Here is a 13,773-nt window from a genome sequence, read left to right as displayed (position 1 = left end):
GTATATAAAAGTTCCATAATTCATTCAAATTTCCAAATATGGGCATGCAGTTGGTGTGTACAGATGCTGTAAAGGTGTTTAAAGTTTAAACAAGATGAAATAAGTATTCTTTTACAGACATTTATTTTTTACAAATTTTTATCTATGGAAGAGCACCATGAAATGTAAGTGAGTTCAGCCAAGTAAAAATTGGGTCGGTTAAAAACAAAGTGTCATAAAATTCAAAATAGTATCATTTAAGTCATATTTTAAACTTAGTTTTTATAGAAACACTATATACAGCAAAAATACCAAGAACTAGACAGATTTACCGTTTACTTTTTGAAATAAAAATAAAAATGCAACATGCATGGTTCGTATTTTCAACAGTAAATCACCCAATTTCGCCATAACGTTGTTTTAATTTTAATAATAGAAAAATGTGCATAAAAATTGCAACATATTTAACAATAAATATAGCTTATATGCCATATTAAATCAAATTACGTTAGAAAATAAATAAAACGCGTCGCAAAAAAGTATACGTCGTCGGCAGGATTCGAACCTGCGCGGGAATATCCCAAAAGATTTCTAGTCTATAGCCTTAACCACTAGGCTACGGCACCTAATAGTAGGCTCTTCAACCTTCGAAGAAATCGCGGGAAATCATTAGAGGTGCACTACCTTAAAATATTCACCTTAGAATAGGCAAACCGGTTTTGACAGCTGTGCAGGCGACCATTTTGGGCTCAAATAGTATGACCTACTTATAAAGCCGGGAACCATCAACAGAAAAAGTAGAGCACAAACATGGCTTTTTTTCTTATTGCTTACAAATATACCTTCAAATTGATACCAAAACATTCAATTTGCAATGTATTTTACAAATCCTATGCAGCATGCACTGAACAATGTGTGCTAAGTATCAAACTGACTGCATGAAACCCTAAAAACAGGAGTTCCGGTTTGGGGTTATGTGACCTTCTTGTAACTATGATTCAAAGTTATTGTCTTTTCTAACGAAGCTTTGTTTTCTGGCAAAAAACTTTTTTTTCTATTGAATAGCTTGCATGGACACTCCTTGCGTGCTCAGCGTTCCGATATTTGCACAAACAAAAAGTCATTTTAAAATAGCATATATATTTATAATTTTGCGCTGTTAAATAATGCACTACATTCAACAGTTTGGCGTCCTAACGAAATGTAAGTATATAAAAAGATCCACGGTTTTGTATGCTGGAATTAATTCAGAATTAATTTACTGCCATAAAAATTGTATGGGGTGTATTGATGAAATTTGGTAACGTCCTCGTAAACAGTTTACCTGATACGTATTCCCGGTATTGCATGCTTCTGCATGTGAGCTCTGTTTACTAGCCATTGTAAAGGCCTGTAAATCAACCATTACGGTACGTGCACAAACACAAAACATGTCTCGAAAACCGAAACTATGTTTACATGCCATTGAATAATAAATTAGATTTTACCTTTCGATAAAAACACCCATTACGATCAATCCTTATATATATATATAACAAGGTATGTGACTTAGACCCTTGAACTAATTATTTCGGCACAACAGCCAATTTCCGAAGCTCACTAATCCATCAATTTTCAACCGATGTGCACAATTCTGGTATCAAACAACGCAGAAGACTTCATACTTAACGAATAAATCGGTGCATGTTCGCATAAGGCTACCGTAAAGCGGCCATAAAGAAACAAATTTGCAACAACATGTCCAATAATCGATTTGATTACCACGAAAATACATTACAAATGTACATAATTCGGTTGTTCAGTCATTCGCCTTCTAAGCTCACATCTCATACAATCAAATACAAGGAAAATAAAACAAAATTAACACGTACTAATATATAAATCCGTTTAACTCCTATCTGTTACGAGAATCAGCTTTCCAACTATTCAACAAATGCCTTTCACTATTGCTACGCCAGTGTCGAGTTCAAAATAGTTTTCAACAAAGTTGTTCTCTCATTGGTCAATAACGGAGGTGTGACTATTCTTGTGAAATAGCGTAGCGATAGTGAAATGCATCAGTTCAAAAGTTGGAAAGCTGATTCTCGCAACAGATTGGAAAGAGAAAGGTATATATGTTAGTAAGTAATAATTTTGTTTAATTTTGAGTGTATTTGTTTGTATGAAATGTATAAGTTCAATGCGAATGACTGTCCAACCGAAGTGTGTACGTTTGTAATGTATTTTCGTGGTAATCAGATCGATTCTAGGAAAGGTTGTTGCAAGTTTGTTTTTTGATGACAGCTTTACGGTAGCCTTATGGCAACATACATCGATTTATTCATTTAGTATGAAGTCTTCTGCGTTGTTTGATACCAGAATTGTGCAAATCGGTTAAAAATTGATGGAGTAGTGAGCTTCGGAAATTGGCTGGTGTGCCGAAATCAGCAATTCATGGGTCTAAGTCACATACCTTGTAAAAAAGGTAAAAAAGTATATTAAGTAAAAAAATATTTGTTCGACGAACTTTTTTGTCATGTGATTTTGTATTACTAATGGACAATTTTGAGAGTTTGGGAGGGGGTAGCAGCTGTGGAGAGGGGCAGGGCTTGACACTAACTTTTTTACCTTCTGACCCAAAGGACCACCAGCTTTCAGAAAATACTGGCCCTCCAAGATTTTAAGTGGTCCGACAATATCTATGTTATTTAACCTAAATTTCAATTAACTTTCCGGACTATCCACAATGTATTGTGCATTTATAAAAAGAAAACTATGCTATCTACTGAACTATGAACTATCTCTCGTCCTTTTCATATTTGCTGTACTTCTCTTCATTAGTTTTAGGGGTTTTAGGCGGAGGTAACAGGTTCAACCACCCCCGGAATGAAATTCCACATCGTGAAAACTTGTTATCTTGAAAATACGCACGTTTACTCTCTGGCAATATCAAAACATTATTCGGCGCTCTCCAGTGTAAATTCGCACGGTAAACAAAGTATATTCTGATGGTACTAAGATCGATACAATGCTTAATATTGCTGCTTTTGCAAAATAATAAATGCATTTTTGTTAATTTCTCGATCCGAACGCTTCGAATTTTATGTCAATTTGTGTATCGATCACGGCAAAGTCCGGAGACATTTGCTGAATGCAAATCGATTTTTTGATCCGACAACAGGTTTTTGTCATCCGGGCATGTAGAAAAATTTATATTTCCAATATGTTGCTATTTAACATCCCGGTCTCGAGTCGGCCCATAAAATAATGATGAAATTATCGGTTAATTATGAACATATAAAGTTGTTTTATTGATAAAAACGGCTTTCCACCAGTATTTCACAATAAGCCGGCCAGGATTTTTAACTCGTCCGACGGATCAACCAAATTTCTAGTTACAATGGTCCTCCCTATTTTTTACTGACCCCGGATCAACGGACCACCGTTAGTGTCGAGCCCTGAGAGGGGCCGGGGGTATTAGCTAATGCCGAGTGTCTGTGCACAGAGCACGATAAAGAAACAAGAAAGTTCATAGGCATTTCATAGAAAGAGCTAGGGTATCGCATCCTGATATCCATTTGTGACTCTAATCTATATATGCCATTTCATCTTGATCTTAATTTATTTCTGTGCTACACACCGGTAGCTGTCTGTAATAATTAAATCAAAGTACTGAAAGTACTGGTTTGACGATGCTTTTGAAGAGGATGGATTTATAAAGGATATTTGTTGGATTCGGTGGAATATCGATATTCCCAGAAAAACAGCGAAAAATATCGATATTTTCAGTTATTTTTCACTGTTAAACAGTGAAATACCAGTTTATTGCACTGATATTTCTGTATAAATCACCGGAAAGCATGAAATAAATAAGCATCCATTTAAGTTAATCTACATTACCGCAATTGTGTAATTTTGATTGCTTATCATTTATCCGCAGGTCAATAGTTAATGGTTGTGGTGCAATCGTTTTCGTTCTTGGACACTGCACTCCCTGCAATGAGATTTATTTTCCTAATATCTCATATTTGAATTTACAATTCTTTTGGGAGTAATGGTCCAGACAACTGGATAAAACAGCAACAATATGCTAACCCATTGTTTTTCGAGGAACATAATTGAGAATTCCTGTGCTAGCCCCCAATCACAGAATGTTGGGGTATAATAATAGTCAAATTTAGTTTTTCTTCTCAAAAGATTGTCGTAGAATATAAGTTGAGGAATATATCATCCAAGACTACAACTTTTCATTTATTTTTATTGATAAACAAGGTTTTGTAACAATCTTTACTATACATATATAGCTTTAACAGCACAATGTGGCTCACCTGAAACTGATTGTTTCCTAGTGGTGTTAACTAATTTTTCATGAAGATCTAGAAAAAAAAATGCATTGTGAGTATGAACAAATTATTTGCGTCTATCCGATCTAGTTGAGCCTTGTTACCGAGTTCCTACTTTTATTTATTGAAACTTCTGATCAACTGCCATGAAGATTAGGTAAAAAATGTAAGTGTTAACATAGATTTTAATGATTTTAGTTATTGGTCAAATGCTTGGAAGCACATCACCCATTTTGGAACGTGACCTGTTAATCACTGAGACTAGACCCTGAGACCTAAATGTTGAATATGATCCTTTCAAGCTTGACTTTGAAATAATTTAAAATAATGTTCTAACCAATTTACAAGTGGATCAGAGAGAGAATGTGCTTTTGCTAAAAAAGGGGTGTCCAAAAACTTAGAGTGTCCGAAAACATAGAGTAATTACGGTATTGTAGCTTATGTTTATTAAAAGGCACCATTTCTTTGAACCAGCTAATGTTGGTCAGTCTTGTATGTTGGTTGCTAGTCTATTTTAAAAATAGTTTACAATGTCCTCTTCTCTGTCGTTCGTCGGGGCGTAGTTCTTAATAAGGTTCATGTTGATTTTTTACTCGTGTGCATGGGAAGAATCTATCTCGATCCGTGGTTCGTCCGCTTCCCACCAGAAGAGCGCCTTCTGGAACCCGTTTAACCCATCACGACTCTACTGAAGTGCGCAGCATCCTATTGGCAATGCCTTAAGAGCAGGAGTAAGTCTTGAACTTTGTCGAAGAACATATCCATCTTGATTTGCTGATTTGTATGATGTTCAACTTTCTCATCTATGCGGTCATACGCGTGTTTCCGGTCGCGTTGATTGTTCGGAAATCTATGAGCCGATAGTGGTGGTGGCGTGGGTGAAGAAGATGGTCGCCAGTCTGACAGCTTCCTGTAGACTCTGACTTTAACCGCTTGGCGTAATTCGAAATCCAGCTGACGGACCGTCATCTTTCATGTCTGTTTTTATTTTTATGGCGATTCTGCGGCTTGCGGGATTTTCACAGGGTAGGGAAGAAAGCCCTTCAAGCAATCCTCCATTTTAAATTTGGCTTTAGTCTTTAAACAAAGGCCGATAACTCCAGACGAAGCGCGATAAATCTACCATATTTGATGAGAAATAACTTATATGATAATTTCTTTTAAACGATTAATCACAATTGCACGCGAAATGAAGAAGGAGTTGCGCACAGAAGCTTACATGTTTTCTTTCAAACAAATAGCGATAGTTCTTTAAGCAAGTGCATTTAAAGTGTGAAATACATGCTTGAGCTCTTCAATATATGATTATTGAGTAACTTTTTTAAATAAAAATCTTACGCAAAATGTAGAAGGAGTGAGGCATGCAAGTATGTATGTATTATGAACATTGGGGGAAAACTCCTTTAAATCAAGCAATTGCCATACCTTGATTATCTTTTGCTGCCACACATTAAGATCGCTATTATGTAAACATCTTGAATATAAACGGTAATAGGAAATAATAAGTTATCCACACACATCACAATTACACCATTTTGTCCGAGCAAATTATCGTCACTACAGGCGGGCTGAATATTGTCAAACAATTGTTCAATATGAATGCAACACACGGCAAACAATATACTGATACTAAAGATAAAATATAACATTCTCGGTATGATGTGCCACAACGACTTCGATAAAGTATGTCATGTTTAATAGCCATCTTAGGTGCGTTTATTGACTTGCCTGTTGAATAAGCCCTCAGTACTGAGGAGGTTTATACAGTGGAAGGTATTGATTTTAATTAATATACGTATGTTCAATTATATGTATCATTATACGCAAGATAACTGCGTTTTGTATGATTATTTAAAAAAAAAAACATTTCATAAACGAGTATCCATCGACGTTTTCTACATTGGCATGTTTGAGCCAACAGACACGTGTCACTTGTTCACAGCTGTGATTTAAAGTTTATAATCGATAAACAGGACACAACGGCCACACATCAAAGTGCTGATTGTATATGTTTTCATTAATAACAGTATTGTTTTCAAATAAAATTACTTACAGTTACTCTGTTGGCGACCCATCTTTGTATTAATTGTATTAATAAATTGTTACAGTAGTAAATTAAGCATCGTTTAATAATACAAACATAATACCAATAATATCATATTTATATACTACTTTTCATAAGCTTGTGTTTAAAAAGCATCTGGTAGTTTTGCATTGTAAAATATATGTGTCACTATTGTAATTTTCAAAACATGTAAACGTAGCTTTTTCAGCGCTATTTTAATCAATTTCATAATTTAACATGTTCTACTTAAATTAAATTTAATTAACAAAGACCTTTTTCTCAGCTTTCAAACGATTACTGTAAAGCGCATTGATAAGTTAAAATTTCTGTAACTTCAACTTGTGTTTACATGTTAATAGATACACACTCCATGCAGATCTTCTAGTGGTAGTTCAACGTTTTAGTTTGCCGATAACCGCGCAGTACGTACAACAAACGGATTAGAAATTATTTGTTTGACGTAAGTATATATTGCACTATATTTTTTATAAAAATATGTATGTATCGAATTCACGTGTGAATAATTGGTTCACTTATATTCACCACCGCTTATTACATAACCCTTGGAGTAATCATTATCTCAATGAACGTAGATACTGAAATTGATTTGAAAACACATTAAATTAATCCCGTTATATCATATTTAGTATACATAATGAAGTAAAATACATCCTAAGGAGGACCGAATCCATTATTATATTTCAGATACCATCGTATTTAAATACCTCTTTGTATCAATCATGCAATTATAATGAAAAAATAAGAAAGTATATAACACAAGGTATAATAATTTACACATAAGAAACATATTCTATCATATTACACAATGAATCCATATTTGTGTGACGTCAACATCAGTCCTGGAACTTGTTTGTGGGTTAAATATAATGTGCATTATTGACATATTAAGACATTTAAATGTATTAACACAATCAGTGAACAATAATATGAACCTGTGATGCGGACGTTAATTTTGTATATCGTGTCTTGACGTTTAAAAGCATATTATCTTCACAATAACTGTAGTTTATAAAGTCTTTATAAATTATTACACGATACATTCTTAATAACTTCTCCTAATTATTTCATGAACAATCAGCAGGAATATATTATGCAAATTCAAATCGTCTGAATGCTTAAACAAAAACGCTCCAATCAAAAAATATTTTAAATATAAGAATTTTAATACTTCAAATACACACAAAATCAGTTAGAATATAAATTTGTCAACATTCGACATATTTGGTTTTACTTCAGAAAATTATCAATTGCACATGCAATTAAAATTACACGAAGAGCACAACAATTGTGTCATGCAACGAATTTGATTGATACCAACTTTCGAATTGCCTGATGCTTGCTTCACCCTACAAGACGTAGCTCAAGTAAAGTACAGAAGCAAATCTTGTTAGTATCTTAAGGATGTGTTACAACTAGCGAAGAAAATGGACATATGAGTCCATATGGATTTAAGGTTTCCAGCAATTTAAATGTATCGACAGTTTATTGATATAACGGTCTACATTAATTGCATGTAGGCACAATTAAACGCAGAGCGAATGTACAATTTTCTTAGTATATTAAATGTTAAGTGAATATACAACGCATTTATATGAAGTAACGACCTCTGTGCTGTTTATAATTACTTACAATGTTAACATAAATATTAAATGAAATCTCTGTATTGAAAAAAACAGAAAAACATATACTCAATGATATTGCATTAACCCTAGTTACTATTCTATTCTAGTCTCTAATTCTCCTAGTTCCATTCTTTTTAAGATAAAAATGTCTATTGATCTCCTGTTTGACTTTCTATTTAAAAAGCTCGGTCATAAAGACGTATTTCCTGAATGAATTCTACAAATAAATAAGAATTAAAAACAAAAACTTGTCTTAAGGTTATATACTAAAAGGAGGATTAACTGCTCTGAGACGTTTGAGAAAACAGGTTAACGATTATTAAATACAAATTATACAATATTACATAGGCTTATTTACATTTTTCTTCTCAAAATATAAACGATAATTGGACAACATACATTAAGTATTCCGTTTGCCATGCGTGCATGTATCAAGTACTTATTATATATTGAATACATTGTTTAAATGTATCAATTGAACATTTAAAAACATAAACACAGGTATTAGATAAGCAATATACAGTCAAAACACAGTTTTTGTTGGGAGGGTAGAGATAACACGTTTAGAAACTATGTCTGCATCCGTCATTTAGTTTTCAATAATTCGCTACCATTCGACAAAAGATACCATATGCTTAAAAAATGTTCGAGCATATTAAATCGTTGAATGAAAAAGACGGCTTACTTTTCTTGAAAGAAACCTTATTTGTAAATTAGATCTCGATGCAATCAGACAACAGGAAAATTGATTAACAACTTTACTGGACATTCACAAAGTTATTATTTGTCTGCTTTTAAAACAAGTATTTTCTCCGATACATGTTTTTGATTTTACAATTTCAAAAGCCTACAAATGCACCCGGAAATTATAGTCGCGTTTACGACATGTTTTAGCGATAGCTTTTAGACAAAAGTAACCCAGTTTGAATTGCGTGTTATCATGTGTCAAGTTGATGTGCGTGTACAGTTTTGTTAATTATGGTTAAAATATATTTTGTTTGTATGTCCCGTTCGTTATATCTATTTAGTTGATGCAATTGAAAGACACATGTATATATATATATATATATATATATATATATATATATATATATATATATATATATATATATATATATATATATATATATATAGAGAGAGAGAGAGAGAGAGAGAGAGAGAGAGATGGAGAGAGAGAGAGAGAGAGAGAGAGAGAGAGATGAGAGAGAGAGAGAGGAGAGAGAGAGAGAGAGGAGAGAGGAGAGAGAGAGAAAGGTGTGTGAACGACCAGATACACAGACATACAGACAGACATACATATTCCCATTTGAGACTTCGGCGTGTGCGCCTAGCTACGGTGCAGAACGAGACATACATACTATGAAATCCCCATCCCCATAAAAAGGATGGTTCATTCACAGTTATATATCTCGCACTTACACCGCAACAAATCTCGACGTGGGAACAATTTTTACATACACAGAATGGACAATGTTACATACATAGACACTTATTTACAAACATGAAACCATAGTTGTATTAGGGCAAGATCCGATAAGGATTCTAAACTACCCTCACACTATGTAAGAGACACCGCGGAAATCCGTTGGAATATATATATTCCAAATGTCGGACGCGTATTTAAATATGTTATCAAAATTCTAATGTAACTTAAGTTCTCATTGTATATGCCAATCGGCGTGGTCTATACACTGTATTTCCCCAAGGAATATTTTCGAATTTAATAGGCATGCAATTTAAAACTCAAGCTCTTTAAGCGGATACTTTTAACACCGTAGGAATTTACAAATGGTTAGCATGGAAAGAATTTAAGTATTTTACCTATCTTTGACAGAACAGTTCAATAAACATGTACACGACGGTATTGTTTGAACGAATGTGTTACCAAAACATTTTTGTGTAAAATCATGTAAAACTTCACTGACTTCAAATTGCAATTTCCATCATTAAAATAGTCAAATTCTTGTTTAAACACTGTATAATAAGATAATTCCTACATCCAAGGTTACTTGCCTGTATGCATTCTATAAACTTATGTGTATGATTTTAAATAACAATGACAGAGATTCTCTCTTTTGCGTTCAGAGATTTAACACCGAGGTATCACTTTATCAGCGAAACCAATGGTTTGTTATTTAACAGTCAGGAATAAACAATACAAGCTTAAACCGAGTCGATTGGTACCTGGTCTAACACAAGTGCCGGATCAATACCGGTGCAGTTCGCACTAGGAGCATGCTACCATCGTTGACACCAAACATTAATATACTTTCAATTTACTGAACTAATAGCAGGCACACCTTGATATTTGTTGTGATAAGGAAATACATGGGGACTCACTACACTTTCAAAACATGAATGGTGTTGTTCACTTACAAAGATTGGGGCTTTAGAGACTTAAAAGAGGTACGCTTTTAAGGACGGCTGATAGCAGTAGAATTTACATTTACACAATATTTATTTCAAGCTACTATAACTTTGATTTCCTTCGTTGAATGATGTATACTAACGCCCTAAAACTTTGAAGATTTTTTATATTTTGCCGTTGTATTGCTTCTGTTCTTAACACAGTAATTTGATCAAGCACCACACACGGAAATATACACTTAATTATCTTCCTGTTTTTGCGGAACTTTAACACGAAGTAACTGCGTATAAATACCGATTTGTTTATGGTTAAATACTATAAAAAAATCTTGTTACGACCAGATACTTTGAGTTATGCTTCCGTTGATAACATTTTAAAATATTTAATTAAAACAACCTAACAATATTATAAAGTCGGGAATGAAATAATACCGTATTTCATATTTTTAATGGAGGGAATTATGCTTTGTCACAATGCCGGCAGTTATTTCAATAACTGGAAATACATATTCATCAAGCAGCCATTATTTGAATTTAAGACAGGTGAGTACTTAATAACGTAAAAGTTATTTCATTTTTAGCAAGTTTGTGTATATGAAAAGATGCAATAATACATGTTATATACACCGTAAATTGCTGTTAAAATCAGCATTCAATAAGACTGCGGTATGATTTATGTAAGTGTAAATATTTAGTTTTCGCTAACTTAACATATTTGGAGTAGTGCATTTCTAATACATGGTAAAACACATCTGATCTTGTTTACCACGTTATAATAGAACAATTGTTGTAGCGCCTTTACGGAGTAGCTGGTGTATACGACTTGTAGCTGAATAATTGCACTATTGCAAGTGTTATGGTCAGCAACCAAAATCTAAGCTGCATAAAACAATAGCTCCATTATTTCAATAACACAATAATTATAATTATTGTTGTGCGTGCGTTTCCATAAATTTTGAACGCAATTAGTAAACTCTGTGTCAGTAAATTAAAGAGTGATGTGCTTTACCATATCGTTGAATGCTATTTACTAATCGTATCAAATGACAATACGTACGGCAAGCCATGTTAAAGTGCAATAACATGCATTAACAATGCACTAGGATTTTAAATTAATATCTCTGCCAATACAACGTTTCTTTTTTATAGATTTTAGTTCTCGATCGTTATGACCATTTGATGAGACCGTACCTATACTCTTTGTATGGCTTGGTGTTTGAAACATATTCTATTCACTATTGTTGTTCTCTGAGGTATTTTAAATACGCTATACACGCTTATAGACACATGACCCAGTTCATAGAGTTGACATTAAATTGAAAAGAAATAAAAATGAATTTTATGTCGAATATTTAACAATTTATTAACGCAACTGTATAAAAAAACAATAACAGACGAGTACAATCATTTTGATCATTAATTATCCATGTGTTTCCCATATTAAAATACTACAGCATTTCCATAAAATCTTCGGTTACATTAACTTCGATTCAAGTTATAAATTGTCATTATTATAAAAATTTAAATAGGTACTTTTTGTTTTTTTCAGCATAGAACATTCAATACATAGAATATGAAGAACACATTGTTTATTTACGCTTGGATAACAATCTTCATACAAGGTAATGCTTTATGTTAGTTTATATACGACATGCATACAGACTGGTTTTTGCGTGCATTAAAATAAAACATGCATTAGGATATAATAGTTACAAACAAAACAATTTAAGGTTAACTGACTATCTTGCGTTCCTTCTTTTTTTGAATATTTTCAGATTCATATCAAACGACGTGTAGCATATGATGTGCAGAAGCATGTTCTACAAACGGTGAGTGCTCCTCGTGCATAGACGGTTACCGCTGGAAGTTCTGCAACGACACCTGTTCAGAAGGATGTTACAACAGACGATGCGACCGAGATAATGCCAAATGTACATTTAGATGTAAATCCGGGTATTATGGTGACAACTGCTGTCTACCGGGCCGATATGGATGGTCGTGCGAGACATCGCTATGTCCTAATAACTGCCTGGAATGCACTTTTGATTACTCTGGTGTCACATGTCAAAGATGCAAAGACGAATTTTACGGGCGAAAATGTGAGAATGCATGCTCACCGAATTGCAAAAAATGCACATGGTTTGATGATTGTCAAATTTGCAAAGAACGTTTTTATGGAACAAAATGTGAATACCAATGCCCAGAACATTGTACAACATGCAATTCGTCTCATTCGTGTGGATCTTGTGAAACCGGTTTTAGTGGACAAACATGTCAAATCCGTTGTCCAGACAACTGTAAAACTTGTAAAAACACAGAAACTTGCTCAACATGTAGTGAGGGGTTTTCGAGACCAAATATGGCATGCACGTGTGTAAATAGCATATGTCAATCTTCTGTATGCAACACTTGCACAAATGCGTCTTACTATCCAGAGGACAAATCGTGTTGCCCCTGTAGCAATACCTGTAAATATGCATCATGCTCATCGCCTAAACATTGTACACACGGCTGCAAAATAGGGTACTATGGTACGGGTTGCCAGTTTAGATGTACCGACAACGATCCGAATTGTGGAGAATGCAATGGATTAAATAGCACTGACTTTAAATGCGTGCATTGCATCGATGGATATTATCCTAATTTAGGCGGGCTTTGTAAGACATGTTCTAACAATTGTATAAACACTAAATGTATTAATTCCACTGGGGAATGCGAAAATGGGTGTCTTGACGGATTTTGGAATTATCCACAATTAGATGGACCTTGTAGTCCGTGTTCCAAATCGTGCATTTTGGGTAAATGTAATACTTCTACTGGGCATGGCACACAGGGATGTCAAAACGGGTTTTGGAATTTAACATGCGAGTCAAAGTGCACACACAATTGCTCAATTTGTGAGCGGATAAGCGGAAAGTGCTTGGTTTGCTCTTCTACAGGCCTCTTCGGAAACGAATGCTCCCTGACGTGTAGTGGTAAGTGCGTTAATGCATCTTGCCATATGAATGGAACATGTACACATGGATGCATCTCTGACTTTGTTGGACCGTTTTGTGAAAAGGCATGTCCTACAAATTGTGCTCGAAAAGATTTTGACAACCGATGCTCCAACGAAACAGGAAACTGTCTGTATGGCTGCATTGGTGAATTTACAGGAGTCGATTGCATGGAAGGTAAAGAATGCGACATTGTTTCGTTGTTTACCTTTTTTTATTTTTTGTTTAATTAAGCACTAATGTATTTATGTTATCCCATGAGTTTAAGTACAGCATACTTGTTATTTCGAACCCAACATCATGTACCGCAATACTTTAATATGCGTCGTGCTTTGATGCGTATGTGGTCTAAACTGTATAATTTTAATAAAACCCTTACTTAAAGCCGGCCGAGTTGATAT

At 34.2% G+C, this 13,773-nt stretch overlaps 1 protein-coding gene across 5 annotated transcripts in view; it reads left to right on the top strand.

Annotated features, from left to right (window-relative positions):
• The first annotated feature begins 5,968 nt into the window (after nt 1-5,968).
• Nucleotides 5,969-13,773, top strand: part of LOC127831901 (receptor-type tyrosine-protein phosphatase alpha-like) — a 44,635-nt gene continuing 36,830 nt past the window's right edge. The window contains exons 1-4 of one of the 5 annotated variants that reach the window (XM_052356984.1): nt 5,969-6,074; nt 6,726-6,826; nt 11,926-11,998; nt 12,152-13,549. In XM_052356984.1, the coding sequence (XP_052212944.1) occupies nt 12,736-13,549 (814 nt within the window). In that variant the 5' untranslated portion in view covers nt 5,969-6,074; nt 6,726-6,826; nt 11,926-11,998; nt 12,152-12,735. Of the gene's footprint in view, nt 6,075-6,725; nt 6,827-10,486; nt 10,920-11,925; nt 11,999-12,151; nt 13,550-13,773 lie in introns of those variants that run through there. The other 4 variants (XM_052356982.1, XM_052356983.1, XM_052356979.1 and 1 more) reach the window with 4 other exon arrangements.

The sequence above is a fragment of the Dreissena polymorpha genome, chromosome 5, assembly GCF_020536995.1.
Source record: "Dreissena polymorpha isolate Duluth1 chromosome 5, UMN_Dpol_1.0, whole genome shotgun sequence".
Lineage (NCBI taxonomy): Eukaryota > Metazoa > Mollusca > Bivalvia > Myida > Dreissenidae > Dreissena > Dreissena polymorpha.
Note: the sequence above shows the minus strand (reverse complement) of the source record. Positions and strands in the feature narration are given on the sequence as shown.